General features: G+C 38.4%; 1 protein-coding gene across 1 annotated transcript in view; it reads left to right on the forward strand.

The window, feature by feature from the left end:
- ATP8A2 (ATPase phospholipid transporting 8A2) overlaps window positions 1–15,119 on the forward strand; it is a 213,470-nt gene that overhangs the window by 24,568 nt on the left and 173,783 nt on the right. The window contains exons 9-17 of the mRNA XM_075143130.1: window positions 1,980–2,049; window positions 3,542–3,669; window positions 4,704–4,815; window positions 5,504–5,669; window positions 8,069–8,196; window positions 9,403–9,480; window positions 11,948–12,036; window positions 12,792–12,836; window positions 14,175–14,250. Of these exons, the coding sequence (XP_074999231.1) occupies window positions 1,980–2,049; window positions 3,542–3,669; window positions 4,704–4,815; window positions 5,504–5,669; window positions 8,069–8,196; window positions 9,403–9,480; window positions 11,948–12,036; window positions 12,792–12,836; window positions 14,175–14,250 (892 nt within the window). The remainder of the gene's footprint in view (window positions 1–1,979; window positions 2,050–3,541; window positions 3,670–4,703; window positions 4,816–5,503; window positions 5,670–8,068; window positions 8,197–9,402; window positions 9,481–11,947; window positions 12,037–12,791; window positions 12,837–14,174; window positions 14,251–15,119) is intronic.

The following is a 15,119-nucleotide window of genomic DNA, read 5'->3' on the forward strand; positions in this document are numbered from 1 at the left end:
GCTACTGCGTTTTCTGCTCCATCCTTCTTGTCTGTGCCATTCTTGGGAGGTTTCCTTTTTTTGAAAGCTGTATGGGGAAGCTCAGTCTTTTTGAACTGTCACATCATCAAGGATAGAGTGGTATCTTCATTCCATGATATACAATATTTTTTTTTTTAAAACAAACCCGAATTTTAAATAAGCAGTTGTCAACCTTAGTATGCAGTTAGTTAGGCTACATGTTGACATCAATAACTTGTTGTTTCAGCACTGAGGAATACTTGTTCTACTTGAGAACTTCTCCTTTTATGTATTATACTACAAAACCTTCTGATTTATTTCTTAACTTGCATGAGTCAGCTTTTTGTTCTACATTATTCTACTAACCCGCTGTCATTGATAATCACATAATAACTGGAGAATTTAACTTGAAGTATGTTGATTTGGGAGAAGCTTTGCTTGAAATAAATAGCAATTTCTATGGCAGTTCTGCTTTACAATTGGTATTAGTCCCATGATTCTTTTAAATGACAATACTAAATGTCCTCAGTTCACCAGAAGGCTTTGCATGCTCTGAATGGGTGGGGTCTTTTGCTTGTATGTGTTAATTTTCTGTCTGAGCTGACTGTCAGAGGTGCAATAAACAGTTGTTTTTATCTTGACTCTGTTTTCCCACATAGAATAAAGATGACATAAAATGAATTTTAGAAAATAAATTTACATGAAGGAAAAAAAAAATTGAATCCAAACACAACTTTGTATGGAAATACTTCCATATTTGTGTGGAAATGAGAGGAATTGTCTTGCAAGAGGTCTCCCTCCTGAGTTAACCACTTCAGTTGTAGTAGATAAGGTGTTTGTGACGTAAGTAAAATGGGAATCAAGCTGGATTTAATCTGTGGCTTTCTTTCATTCAGATTCAGGTTGCCCATATAGGAGGAGACAAAGAACAGACTCTGAACCGTTTTTTTTAAGAAAAATCTCTGGAGAGAATAATCTAGCTTCTTACTGTGTTAGAAATGTACCTGTCTGCTTTTTTGTCCTAAGGAGCCTTTATTACTGACTTTTCTGCTGCTGTTAAAGCAATTGGTTACTTTGGAAAAGAAATAGCAACATTTCAAGAGTGTGAAAAGTGATATGCTGAAGAAACATATGTTTGGGTCCAGATGGGAAACTGATATTCCTTAGAAGCCCGAGGAGACAGTCAGGAAAAACAGTTTTGGTGGTGCCATACAGAGGTTTTAAATCTTAAGGGGCATGTCAGGAAAAAAAAACAATGATAGAAGTACCTTTTCTTATCACAGGTGCTACCTATGCAGAGCTCCTCCGTGTTAGATGTAGATAAGACCTTGCCTAATGGAAAATTCACAGTTCTGAGAAAAATATTTCTTTTTTTCCCTAGTGGTAAGAGCAGAAGCATCTCTGGAAGATGCAGATCACAGCCCTCAGTTTCAATCTTACTGTACCTTTTTCTGATTCTCAAAAAAAAAAAACCCAACTGATTAGCAGTGACTTCAGATGTACCTCCACAAATCCCTCAACTTTAAGGTGATCTTGTGGCCGTGACCTTTTGTGAGCGCAGTTCACAGATGGAACTCAATAGCAGAGAGCACTACCTTCTTCATTCAAGCACATGCCCTTTTTTGCACTGTTCCATACTTTTGTATTTTATCTATAGCTCTTCCAATCTGAAGCGATTTTTTGGATTGCAATGTAAAATAGTCTACTTCAGGCACCTAAGTTTATCATGACTTGTTAAATTCTTATTAACCTTCTGATTTAGACTTGTCTTTCTCTATAATTTGTTGTATGAGAGTGTTCATATCCAAAGACATCTCTGTAAAATGCGTACTTTCAGCTGGTTCTTTCATGGTCATATACCACCAATATGTATTTTTGTCTTCTGTAGTGTATTGAGGTTTATTGTGGACCATTTTAGTGCAAAAGTAATATACAAAAAGTACTGAGTTTTAATATTGAAAATCTTATGCTCCTTACAGTGAACCACAAGCCATGTGCTATATTGAAACAGCTAATCTAGATGGGGAGACGAATCTTAAAATACGACAGGTAAAACAAACTGAATTTCACTTTTTTTTACATTTAGGTATCTAATATTAGCTACAAAGCAGAGTCTAGCTTAGATAACAACAATACAAGTATTCTTTTTTTTTTTTAAAAAAAAAGCATATCTCCTTCCAGGTGGCTGTAGCCTTCCTGTCTACAGATACAAACCCAAGCAATAATGCTTCATGTGCAACAGTAAGGAACTAATCTGGAGGAAGTATTATAAGCCCACAAAGGCAAATCAAGCAGACCTTGTCTGTGTTTTGCTGAAGGTCCAGTAAGTGGAATTGGAAGTGCTGTATTAAAAAAACCAAACAAACAACAACCCACAAACAAAAAAACCACTAAACAATCAAAAAAAAGGAAGGAAAAAAAAGCAGCTGCACTTGTGATAAGAGCTGCAGTTTCTGCTGTCACAAGTGCCAATCTGTCTGTTGCTTCTGCCTCTGTGGAGTGCTCAAAAGGACCTTTTATGTGTTTAAGTTAACTTGTTCTCTTTGTGATAAGTAGTAGAATTTATTTGGATGTTTTGAGTTTTGTTGAAGAAAGATTGTTGATTATGGTGTTTAGAAATAATTCAGAATCTTTGCCCTCTTTCATTACAAAAAAATGAATTTGAATTAGGATTTTGGAATACAGATTACTTGTTTTTAAAAAGCTGTACACTTGCTGCTTGTTTACTACCTTTGTAGAAATGTGGTTTGCTGTTCTGGGTGAGCCCAATAGTTCAGTTATTGAGTTCTGGTCGGATTTTATTTGCTTCAGGACACATGCTTGAAATACAAAAGTAAGGTTGTGGGGCCTTTTAAGGCCTTGTTCTGGCTTGCAGTGCTGCAGTCAAAATCGGGCAAAAGAAACACTAAATGGATCACTCCTAAGCAAGTGGAGGTGTTCATAGACAGATGAAAAGCAATGGAGTATTGTATGTGCACTCTGAGATGGAGCAGCGATATGTTAAGTTAGTTGCATGATAGCTTGATAATTAACCTTGAGTAGGATCAGAGCATAATGGGTGCAGTGACCCAAGAGAGACTACACTTAGGAGTGATTATATTTAGCAGCAGTAACACATCAGCAGAGCTATACTTGCAGAGTATAGCCAGTCCTGTTAATACTGCTTGTCCCCTACTTCCTCCTGCACATGTGCAACTTCGTGGGTTTTTTTTGTGGATGGGACTTTCCTCTTGGTTACAGAGAGATTATGTAGGTAATATAACTCTCCTGTGTAGAGGGATTTAAATCAATCCTATATAAGCAGGATCATATGTGTCCATAAGGAATCTTCCTTGCAGGAAAGAGTTATTGAATACCTGTTAAAAAAGACAAAACAAAAAACCCAAAACAAGACAAAAAACCCCACCAATGAACTTGACAGAGAACCTCCACACATTTAATTACATTTGATCTCTCAGATGTTGGAAGAAAGCACCATTTTCCTAGGTTACCTTCTAATAACAATTTTTTACAAGATTCTCCTTTGAATTGGTCTCTGCAGGGATTGTCTCAAACTGCTAGTCTCCAGTCAAGAGAAGAATTGATGAAAGTATCTGGAAGGGTAGAATGTGAAGGACCCAACCGTCATCTTTACGACTTCACTGGAAACTTGCGCTTAGATGGTCAAAGGTATTGACTTGACAACAAAGCCATAAATTCATTTGGTTAGGAAAAATGCCTCCTGTGTGCTTTTCGTCTGCAACACTGAGCATATGCATGTTTTTGCTGCCAAGAAGAGGGTAATAATTAACAGTTGTCAGTCAGAGCATCTGCCAGTATAAGATAACATAGTTCTGTCTTCCTATGGAGACTCCCGCTTGTTATGGGAGAGTTGGTTTCTTTGGAATCATAGCGGGTTTTTTATCAAAAGTAACATCTAAACAGGAGGAAGAGTGGGGGAAATGGTTGGGGTTTTTAGGGCCTTCTTGTTACAGGAGGTAACGCGGAGGAAATGGGAAACCTTTGCCTTAAAACTGGAGCCAAAGGCTGCACCAGGTTCAGATCTGTAGAAAAAAAAGATCGTAGAATCTGCAGTCTTTATCAGTGTGATTTTTGATCTCTTGCAACTCTTGGAAGAAAAGAACATAGTTTTAGTACTGGGATTCATAGAATTCAAAAGGTCGGTAGGAACATACAGATATCATCTTGCAGTACCTGTTTTCCTGCACAAAAACTATTCCTTGGGCAATTTAGCTGAATAGTGACAGATGCAAGAATAGAAGAAGGTCACTTCCATCCCACTTGAAAATCACATGGGTAATACAATTTTCCCAAAATGTTTGTTTAATGGCATATGTGAGGTTATAGTGTGCTTGGAATGGATGGTCTGGGTTGCAAGCGTGATGCTTCTTTCTCCTTGATGTGAGAGAACATATTAGCTAAGGTAAAGTGCAGAGTAGGCTTATGGCTGCTGCGTAAGTTCTCAAGTATTGGGTAACTAGAACAGCTCCCTTGTATCACTTTCACCCTACTGTGCTTTAGGAGGGATTAGACTTACACAGGTTTCAGTGCTTTCTTTACTTGTAAATTCTTTATTTTAATTTCCTCCTTTGTGGTTGGTTTGTTTGTTCTGGTCTTTTTTTTTGAGGCGGGGGAGGAAAGGAGAATTGCTTTCCTAAAGTGTTATGAAGAATTGAGAAACACATGTACTTCTTGCTTTGCAGCCCAGTTCCTGTTGGTCCAGACCAGATTTTGCTAAGAGGTGCACAACTGAGAAACACTCAGTGGGTCTTGGGTATTGTTGTATATACAGGACATGATACAAAACTCATGCAGGTAAAGTTTTTAAGGAGTTCTAGAGCATGTTCTGATAGAAGCTGGTCATCTTTCCTGTATTCTATTTGTCTTTTGGACTGAGTTTATGAAATGATTTGACTCATTGTAGCTGTTTAAGACCTGGAGGCTTTGAGGAATACAAGGATATTGTTGTCCTTGAGGTTGCATGTGCACGTGTTAAACACTTATGGGAGGTATTTGTCTCAAAACACTTCAATATGTAAGCAAAACTATTTTACCTTAATTTATCTGGTAGCTGGACAATATTTCAAACTGAGGTTTAACAGCTGAGGGGATGGTAATGACCGCCTACAATTTTAGCACTTGGAGATAATTAGGTTAAGACTACAGTCTCTGTATTGCTTTAATGGCAGGGAGCGCCTGGAGGGACCAGCAACGTGTATATGTTGCTCACCTCTGCTGACTGTCAGTGGGATGGACAGACAGGAGATGAGTGTTCTAGGTTTTTAGAACTGAGTGGTTCTCTTACTCCACTATCCTGTCAGTTTTGGAGTCATTAGGAGTATTGGCTTCTATTACTAGTTTGAGTTTTGCATACAATATTGAGCTAAATACAGTTGAAGTAGCAAGTTCTATAATGGACCCTAAAAATAAAGATTGAGTTTGCCTCTGCAATTCCCTCTTGTATAAGCCATTGTCAGACTTTTTTTTTCCTGTTGCTGTTCAGAATTCAACCAAAGCACCTCTGAAGAGATCAAATGTGGAGAAAGTGACCAACATGCAGATCCTGGTTTTGTTCTGTATTCTCCTGGTGATGGCCCTTGTGAGTTCTGTAGGTGCCTTATTATGGAATAGAACACACGGTGAAGTCGTCTGGTACCTTGGCTCCAACAGTGAGTATGCAGGCAGTGTGCTAGGGGTGTATCAGGCTGTAGGGCCAGCCAGGCTCTTAGCTTTGCTAAATGAATGGATAAAATAAGAAACAAAGGAAGAAACACAAAAAACAGAGCCTGTTGTGAACTTTTGCTGGCCCAACTTTTTTGGTTTTTTTTAAGAATGGGCTGGCATAAGTGAACTTGCTGGTGAGGCTTCTGTTAATAAAACCTTCTAAAGGTTAGGTAAATATCACTGGGCTACCACCCAGGGAACAAGGAAGAAACAGAAGAGGGGCAAGAGTTACTCTTGGATATTTGGTGTTCAAGTTCTTTCAGCTCTGTGGAGATGCCATGCACAAATCTGTTTTTAGAGCAGGTCATGTACTGCCTTAGGTATCATGTCTGACTGTACCTGACTGCAGGATAGCAGTTATCAGTCTGATGATACTGACTTCAACTTTATGCTTATGTACAGAAGCAAAGGATTTCTCTAGCTTTTTTCAGTCAGAAATGCTGATCTGCTCTCGTAGAGAAAACTGTTAAATGCTAAATGTTACGATTTTGTATTTATTGGATAATGTTTCAGAGTCATTTTGGCTTCTGACTATTATTTTGTAATGAAAAAACTGATCTCTTAGCATGCTTAAGGGGTTTTATTTGATTTCATCCATACTTCTTGAATTTATTAGTTCAGCTAAAGATGGGCCTTATGCAAGCACTTAAGGATGAAAAGAATTGCTTTCCAGGACACTTCTGACTTGAGGGGATTACCTTAGCTAGCTATAAAATGTGTTGTTACAAACATCTTGAGGTGCAGATCTGAAAACAAGTCTAAAAACTGCAAATAGTCTTTTTGCTGGTGATTGCAAAACAGATGGCAAAGGGAGCCTTCTGCAGTTTAAGAAGTGCAATTGTGATACTAATGAAAAAATTCATACAGGAAGAGTGTGGAAGTGCCTCATATTTGACTCTGGTTTTTGGTAGTTGTAATGTCTTCTAGTAGCAGTATCAGCAACTTTGAAAGTCTCTTCCCTACCCTCCCCTTACTTTTTAATGAGCAAGTTTAAATTTGTGCCTTCCAATGATTAAAGTAATGTTGGAAAAGATGAATGGAACAAACTCTTGTACTTGTGCTAGTATAAAACAGGTGTAACCTGTAATAAACTAGGATGACAGAGTAGTCTGTATAGATGCTTTTTTGTAAATTGAACACACAATTTCTATCACTTTTGTAACTGCCACGCACAGGAAAGACACTTTTTCAGGCTAGGCAGGTAGATATTAAACTTCTGTTAAATGTCTGATTTCTATAAAGATTGTATTATAAAAACCTTTTCCAATATCAAGCGTGCTTCTACTCTTTCTGTAAACTGATCAAAGATATGGAATTCATGTATGCTCACACTTGGAGGTGCATAGTCCAAACTTCAAGTCTTGCTCTTGTCTTCATTAGGCTTCAGCAACTTTCTCTGGCTTCTGTCTCCTCCTAGTTTGCTCCCCTGCCTTCTTACTAACTTATTTGTAACACTGAAAACTCCTTAGTTGTGAGCTGTGACTCCATTGTGCTGGGTGCTCTGCATGCTGGCTGAAGTGCCTCCCTAAGCTTCAAGGAAAGTGAAGAACAGACAAATGCAGAGACTTTAGATGTAAAGAGAAGCTGTGGGTGGCACCATGAACAGGAGCCTTCATCCTGTTCTCTGTGTCTCTGCTGAGCCTTGTCCATTCCTGCCTGCTTTCTGTAAATGCTTCCCCTTCCCTTTAGGACCAGTTGTGCTGGCAAATTTATTTGGGCAACTTGCCCAATGTTGTCACCATTAAGAACAGCTCTTCTGCCTAAGCAGGACGCCTTAGTTCATTTACTAGATGTCTGCTTAAAAGTCACCTCGTTCTCTTAGATTTCTTTAGTGTGAATAACTTCTCAAGTCTGCCAATGCTGGCGGATTTTAGAACAAATTTTAGTCTTTTTTTTTTTTAAACTCCACTGAGACAAGCAGGCACTTCCTGAAAGGTGAAGTTATGTTACTAGCAATATCGATGGCTCTTAATTGGGGCAGTTGACACATCAGATATATCTCTAAATTTGGGTTATACTGTGGAATATCATACTCTCACCATCTCACCACCTGTTTAGCAAAAATTGTTCAGAAAGTGTTCTGTTCTCTAATATATAGCCTCACCAATCTTGCCCTTCTTCACCTGGCATAATATGCTGTATATCCAGGCATGTGTTCTGTGGGTGTTTTATATATGTACTATCGAAATCAATATTAAGTCCATTATCCTAGGTCTCACACACTTGCTGATTATTTTTGAACTACTAAATCTGATCAGACTAACTGCAGAAAGATGACTGCCCCTATACTGTACCACTCAGACTTCTGCCTTCTGTCTGATGTCTTACATCTTTTGGTCCACAGAAATGCTGTCTGTCAACTTTGGATACAATCTGCTGACATTTATAATCTTGTACAACAACCTTATTCCAATCAGTCTTCTGGTGACATTGGAAGTTGTCAAGTTTACTCAGGCTCTTTTTATAAATTGGGTAAGTAACAAGAATAAATGTATTAACGTCAGTTTTGGAAAGTGACATTCAAAAAAAAAAAAAACCATCCCACCCTGAAATCTTTACCAGCTTTTTCAGATGCAACTTCTGGGAAAGGCAGGGAGAAGTTCAGAGGATTTATTCTGTATTAGTTCTGTGTTCCACAGGAAGTTAAAAGATTTAGTGGTGGGAAGACCCCCTGTGCAAATGATCACTCTTGTATATTTTAGGCTTTCAGGATGAGAAGGAAGGCTCAGCTCTTTTGGTTGAAGGAGGTCTCTCAGCTGACTCATGTTCAGTAAATGTCTTTTGAAAACTCTTCAATACCTTAACTTCTCAGGCACAGCAGAGGGAAAGACTAGACTTGTTTAGGGGTGTGTGGGGGGGATTGGGGTGGTGATTTGTTTTTTTTTTTTTAATTTAAATCCAGAGGCTGGCCTTAAGGTCACCTCTAGTATGAATCATAGTATTTCGGTAAGGGGATGAGTTGATGGTGCTTCATGCAAGAAAACAGTGATCCCTTTGTTCAGGCAAGCTTTGACTTCAAAGTGTGTTTCTGTTCAGTTGTGGACCAAAAATAGTGTAGTGATGTCTCTTAAACTGAACAAAACCAAGGTAAATACTTTGTCTTGGTGTGTGTTAATCCTTGAACTTCCAGTAAAGTTCCTTTACAATACAAGGAAATGAGGTCTAATGTGTCTGTTCTCTGAGCTGCTTATAATGTATTGGAGATGCTTTACTAACTTATCTGAGAAATTGCTTTGGTTCATGTAGTGGCTGTTTTGTTTACCCTCCCAATTAAATGTAATAATAGGAGGAGTTAATTTCAGAGTCACTTAAATTGTGTCTTCAATCATGGATGTGGCTAAATTGTATTGTTGTAACTGAAGACCTATGATTAGCATGGCTTAGTATGGCAAAGCCTGTCAGAACTTCTTCCTACTGCACTAAACTCTTAAACTAGAGATCCAATGAAGAAACTGATAATTACCTATAATTGAGTCTGGCTTTTCTCATGTACATGTGGTGTGGAGGTATACTTTGGAAAGGAGGCACCCCTATTCAGCCTGGGATGCTGTTTGTCTCTCAAGCCTTCAGAACCTCCACCAATGGGGTTAAGTCAATCAAGCCAATTGGAGCTGACTATAAAAGAAGGCTTCAGTGTTTAATTTGCATAGCATAGGTCTAATTTTGCTCTCATTTCAGGACATAGATATGTATTATCCTGAAACAGATACACCTGCAATGGCCAGAACCTCAAACCTGAATGAGGAACTTGGGCAGGTAAGACAACACTTTAAGTGTCATGTTTGTGATACATTCTGGAAAGACAGAATGTATGAGAGCTGCAGTACAAACATGATTTATTCTGTTGCTCTGTGGCTCAGGTTATTGGGACATCTTTACTTTCATTAGTCCAAGTCTTACAAGTGAAATAATGAGATATCACAGGATTAAATTTGAGGTCATATGTGATAGGGATTGATACCAAATACAAAGGAACAGTGAAGAGACATACGGTTCTTTGGTTGAAATGATGCAGATGGTTAGGAACGCTTTGTGAATAGACAGGCCAGACATTCAGTAGATAAAAAGGCCTTGAAACTTGGTATTCTGTGTAAAATAGATAAAGAGGCTAACCTTGTATCTTGAGTAGGACAGATAAGGGAGTAGTGGTAGTTTGTGATAATGAGAATTGCGCTAATTAAGCCAAGAGTTAAAACTGAGCATGTGTAACTGAGCATGAGTTCAGCTAAAGGACAATCCCCTGTGCGTCTGATGTAGCAATAAAGAATACCTGCTTTCTAAAACTCCAAATTGAGTCTTAGAGAGTTTGTCAGGAACTTCTTCATTTCATATAGGCAGTTTTCAAGCCTGGGAATAGAATCTTTATTTCTTATGTTCACTCTAAACTGACTTTTTTCCTCAAGGGTGTTGAAGAGATGCTCTGTGGTTGTGACTGTCTATACCGGAACAGAACGTACAGGACTAAACTTGGCTGAAGAGCAGGCCAATAGCCTCAGCCTGTGTTCTTAGTTCTTCATGTTTCTGACCACCTCACAGGAAATGCAAGTCAAAAAAATGCAGCTCTATTCCTAATTTAGATTGTGTTCCTTCAAGCACTTCCATTTTCCTTTCAGATAAAGATAACTATATATTAACAGATCTCTTACAACAAGTACAAGTTACAAATTCTGCAAATGAGATTTTTCAAAATGGAAGGGCTTCCTGAAATAAGGTTACTGGAAAATACAGCTTTGCCATTGGAATTTTGTAGTACCATTGAGAAATCCTAGCTTTTTTCCTTGACCACCAAAGTCATAGGTGTGTAACTGGACCACATGAACTTCATAATTCATGTGAATTTAGTGTTGGAGACTATATTTATGTATGTAAAATACATAATTATTGCGTGCTGCTCAGCAGGGTGGTAGTCAATATTCTTCCTGCTTAATCTGATTGGCCTTTTCCTTAGGATTGTTAAAATTTGATTTGTATTTGGATTGCTTTGATGTGAAGGTATTGACCTCCGAATTATGGTGGTGGTTTTGTCCAAAGTAAACTGTATTATGTGGCATAATGTGTATTGTTGGCCCATATGTTGTTTTCAGAAATGACTTACTAATGATTCCGTGTAACTAGACTGAATTTTTGGATTCGTTGATTGAATTGGTCACAGGTGTATTTTAAAAATTTGTTATATGTTAGAATTATTAATGACTGGAAGTTCCTCAGATGTTTGGGTACCCACTTTGTAAATGGAGCCTGTGCAAGTTAGAAGTCAATGCTGTAGTCAGAAGCAGTGTAGTGCACAGCTAAAGGATCACTTAACTAGTAGTGTAGTGCACTGTCTTGTAACTGAATTGCAAATATCGAGGAAAAGCTTTTTGCAACTCTAGGCAAAATATTCTGGTCTTTAAATTGGCTAACTCCTATGTTAGCACTATTCCTTCCTACCTGTTGCCAGTTTAAAATCTTACCTGGTGTCTAGGTAAAATAATGTGGAATTTAGCTTGCAGTTAATTTTGGTCTGTTGTGGCCTATGGAAGGTGGGAATGTTTAATCTGCTAGTGCTCCAAGAAGTCATGTTGCTGTGTTGGTGATGTCTCCAAGTTCTAGCTGAAAGTCGCTGGTTTCCATTAAGGGATTATTAGCTTGGGCAGTGCTGACTATGGGTATGCATCTTGCACTTCAGGACTGTTCATGACTGGATACCAGAAAAAGCAGTTTATGTTTGCCTGCAGAATACCCTTGGACTTACTCTAGGGTATTCCTTGCACAGCACTATTTATGGCGGGGAAAAAACCCCAAGCAAATTCGTGGTAATCTTTGGAACACTCAATATTTTCAGTGTGTTAAATTCTAATGATTCTTCAACAATCTTAGGAGTCTTTTGTTTTAATTCCCAGTCTTGCTGTTTGACGTTAGTACAGTTGAAAGATTTGGTCAATGTTCAGCTAGCACAAGCAAGTACATCTGTAGTGACCACACTGGAGCCTTGGCAATTGATACCTACTATTTGGGCCTTGCTGCATTTAGAGATAAAGAAGAAATAATGCCATTGAATAACTTTCCTGATTATTTTCCTGTAGCTTGAGAACAAACCAAGCTGTAATAAGCCTGCATTGGCCAGTACTGTGATATCTGAGCCATATGTCTCCCAGAATTTTCCTGATACTTAATCTGTTTTCCACTTTGAGTTTTGTTACTCTGCAAGTTGAAAAGTAGATTTTTTTTTTTTTCCTTCCAGGTAAAATACCTGTTTTCTGATAAAACAGGTACTTTAACATGCAATATCATGAACTTTAAGAAATGTAGTATTGCTGGAGTGACATATGGGTAAGTATGACTTTTTTAGAAAATCTGTGGCTTTATATGTGCTTATTAATGGTACATACTTTTAGATCAGAACAGGATTAGAACATTCTGTTCTTCGATTTGTATTTTAGTATATTTTGTGGTCTCAGTTAATAGGTCTTATTTTGATGTCCTGCAACACAAATTATGAAATGCAAACCTGGGGACTACTTTACATGAAGTAAAGAGAAATAATTACGTTTCCTAACTTATCTGATCATAATTTAAACTAAACCATAAGTGCTAAATAACCTCTGGCCTTTCCAGAGGGAAGAAGATGCAGCCTAAGGGTAGTAATTGTCAGTCATGCTTCTGTGACTTCTGCAGGTGAACCAGGATTTCATTACAACCATGTAGCTGTAATTGCAGTTGTAGAGTTAAATATTCCTTGTATGGGAGGGATATCCACTTACTGGTTTTGTTTCTGTCAAAAGGATCCCTTCAAGTTATGCCAGTATTTCATAGCACTAGGCCTTTTGAGTCTTGAATATTAAATCTTAGTCTTTGCTTAGTTTTAAATGGGTAGTTTTAAGATCTCTGTGGAAGTTAAGCTCAGAGTTCCATGGTAGCTAAATTAGATACCTCAAAATGCAGAAAATTGATTTAAATATATGAACAGCTGAACCCATGGTTCCAGCATGTGTTTGTATGCGTGATGATTCATTGATCTTCGTCTTCTACCTATTTTTTGGTTTGCAAAGTGGAATAAATGGTTTTTTCCTTTTTGTACCCCTCAGTCACTTTCCTGAGCTGGAAAGAGAACGTTCATCAGAAGACTTCAGGTAAATATATTCCAAGATGTTTGTGTTCTGTATAGCAGAGTGGGGACAACCTATATAAAGACTGCTTTCCAATTTGGGACTGGAAGATGCCCAAGGGAGCAGTGTGTTTGAGTAAAATGCTCTTCCAGCAGGAGCCTAATGCAGAGCTGGTGGGTGGTGATGGATCTTCTCTTGTATAGAGAGATGGTGGGTGAAGGGAAGTGAGGGATAGGCAGTGGCTGGGATGGCTTGGATCCATGCTAATGCAATGCTTATTTGTAATTGCAGACAACCAAGTTACAAGCTAAGAGTAACCTTCTTTACAGTAACCTTACTTCTAGCTAGAGACTGAATATTACTCTTTGCAATCACTAAGTTCAAACTTGAGGAGGAGAGAAAAGGAACTTCTTTATTAAAATTTTATGTTTTAATAATTAAACTGGGAAAGAGCTTGATATGGAGGTGTCTCACGTCAAGAGAACCACTCCTCTTTATTCAGAGATTTAATGAATAGAGGTGATGGGTCTGTCCCATCCTACAGAAGGGAGTGAAAACCTAAAGCAGGTGTCACTGTAGCATATATTCAGATTAACAGGAAGCGGGGGGGAAGAGCCAAAGAGGGCTGATGTGGCTTTGGCAAATACAGGTAAGAAGTGAGTTCCCACCCAAGAAACAGGTAGACACTGAATGCTGTCATTCAGAATGTGAGCCACATTCTGATGAACTAAGTTAAGCTTCTCTACTGGTCCATCTCATTTTTATAATCACCTTTTAGGAAGGTGATATGATATGATGGTATGTTGCTACTTCGGCTGAGATGTGATTTCTATGGATGCCTCTTTCTTCAGCATGTTGCTGTTTCCTTTGTTGCCATCTTTTCTCTCCCTGTATGCTTCTTTTCTAGTCAGTTCTGTGGAAGAGTTTCTTCCAGGTACTGATTTGCAGTACTTGAGCTTAAAAACTTCAGTGGTCAACCTGAAGCAGAACTGATTGACTAGAGAGGGAGCTTAGGGATATTGATCTTTGACCTATCTTAAAAGCAAGTCACCTTGAAATCAATGTATTTCAAGTACACTTAAAAGCTACTTCTGCTACATCTGTCCTAGGAAGTGTGTTGACACTTGAATCTTCTCAAATACACTATCAAGCATAACTATTTTGGGTTTCTTGCTGGTGTTCTGAAGAAATTACTGCTCACTTTCAGCACTTGGTGCATTACTCATATGATCTTTTCACAGTACTTTCAAGGACAGTGGAATCTTACTTTGTTTTTCCTTTGCTTCCCAATAAAATAGATGAAGTAGTAAGATTGGAAATGTTGCCACTGTTATGTTTGAATATGCTTGTCTTGCTCTGCAGCCAGCTACCTCCTTCCACCAGTGAATCGTGTGAATTTGATGACCCAAGACTGCTGCAAAACATTGAAAATGACCATGTAAGTCTACTCATCAAATATCATGTCTCTTAAACACCCTATTATAGGTCTCTCTGGAATTGAATGCTGAACAAATCTGCTTGTGTGATGAAATGTGCTCTATGGGTGTGTCATGCAAGCACAGAGTAGGGAAAAAGGACACAAAATAGCTCCCCCAAACCTTTTCTGCCCACTTGTCTTACTACTGAATTAAAGGAACAATGACATCAATATGGGTACCAGCTAGCTATAAAACAGCTTCATATATGCTAGTGTATATGGAAGATAGTGTCTTGTAGCAAATGGTGGTAGAAACTGTAATTCTTTAAAAGAAAAACTACTTGTGGTGTTCAAACAGCCATACTTGCGGTGCTCAAACAACCCAGAGCATTGCAAGGTGGTCCTGGTATGAGACCTGCTTTAAATACTGTAACTGTTTGGAATTCCAATTGCGTACAGGATGTAAGAGATGGGATTTAATGGCAAGCTTAAGCTTAGCCTGAGACTTAGTGATCAGTAATCTTAGCCTAACTGGTTGTGTCCTAAAGGGGCCTAGCCCTTAGGAGAGTGTCAGTTCATTGCTTACTCGGAAACCATGCAGCTATGAAGTGTCTGACTGGACACCAGACAATTTAAGTCACTTGTGAAAAATATGACCCTTCTATTCTGCAGAAGCTGTATAACTGTAGGGAATCTGGGCATTGGCAAGCGCAAACTCAAATGACAAACTCAATTAAGTGATTGCTCTCCTTAGTGTAACTTGTATAACTTCTGTAACTGGGCTGGTTAAGTTTAGTATGAGCATCTAAAATATAGTTACAACATCCTGTTTGTGTGCAGCAAAGCTTTGCTTTCTGTTTTGCTTTACAGTACTTAAGAAGTTGAAATGC

The sequence above is a fragment of the Calonectris borealis genome, chromosome 1 (genome assembly GCF_964195595.1).
Source record: "Calonectris borealis chromosome 1, bCalBor7.hap1.2, whole genome shotgun sequence".
NCBI lineage: Eukaryota > Metazoa > Chordata > Aves > Procellariiformes > Procellariidae > Calonectris > Calonectris borealis.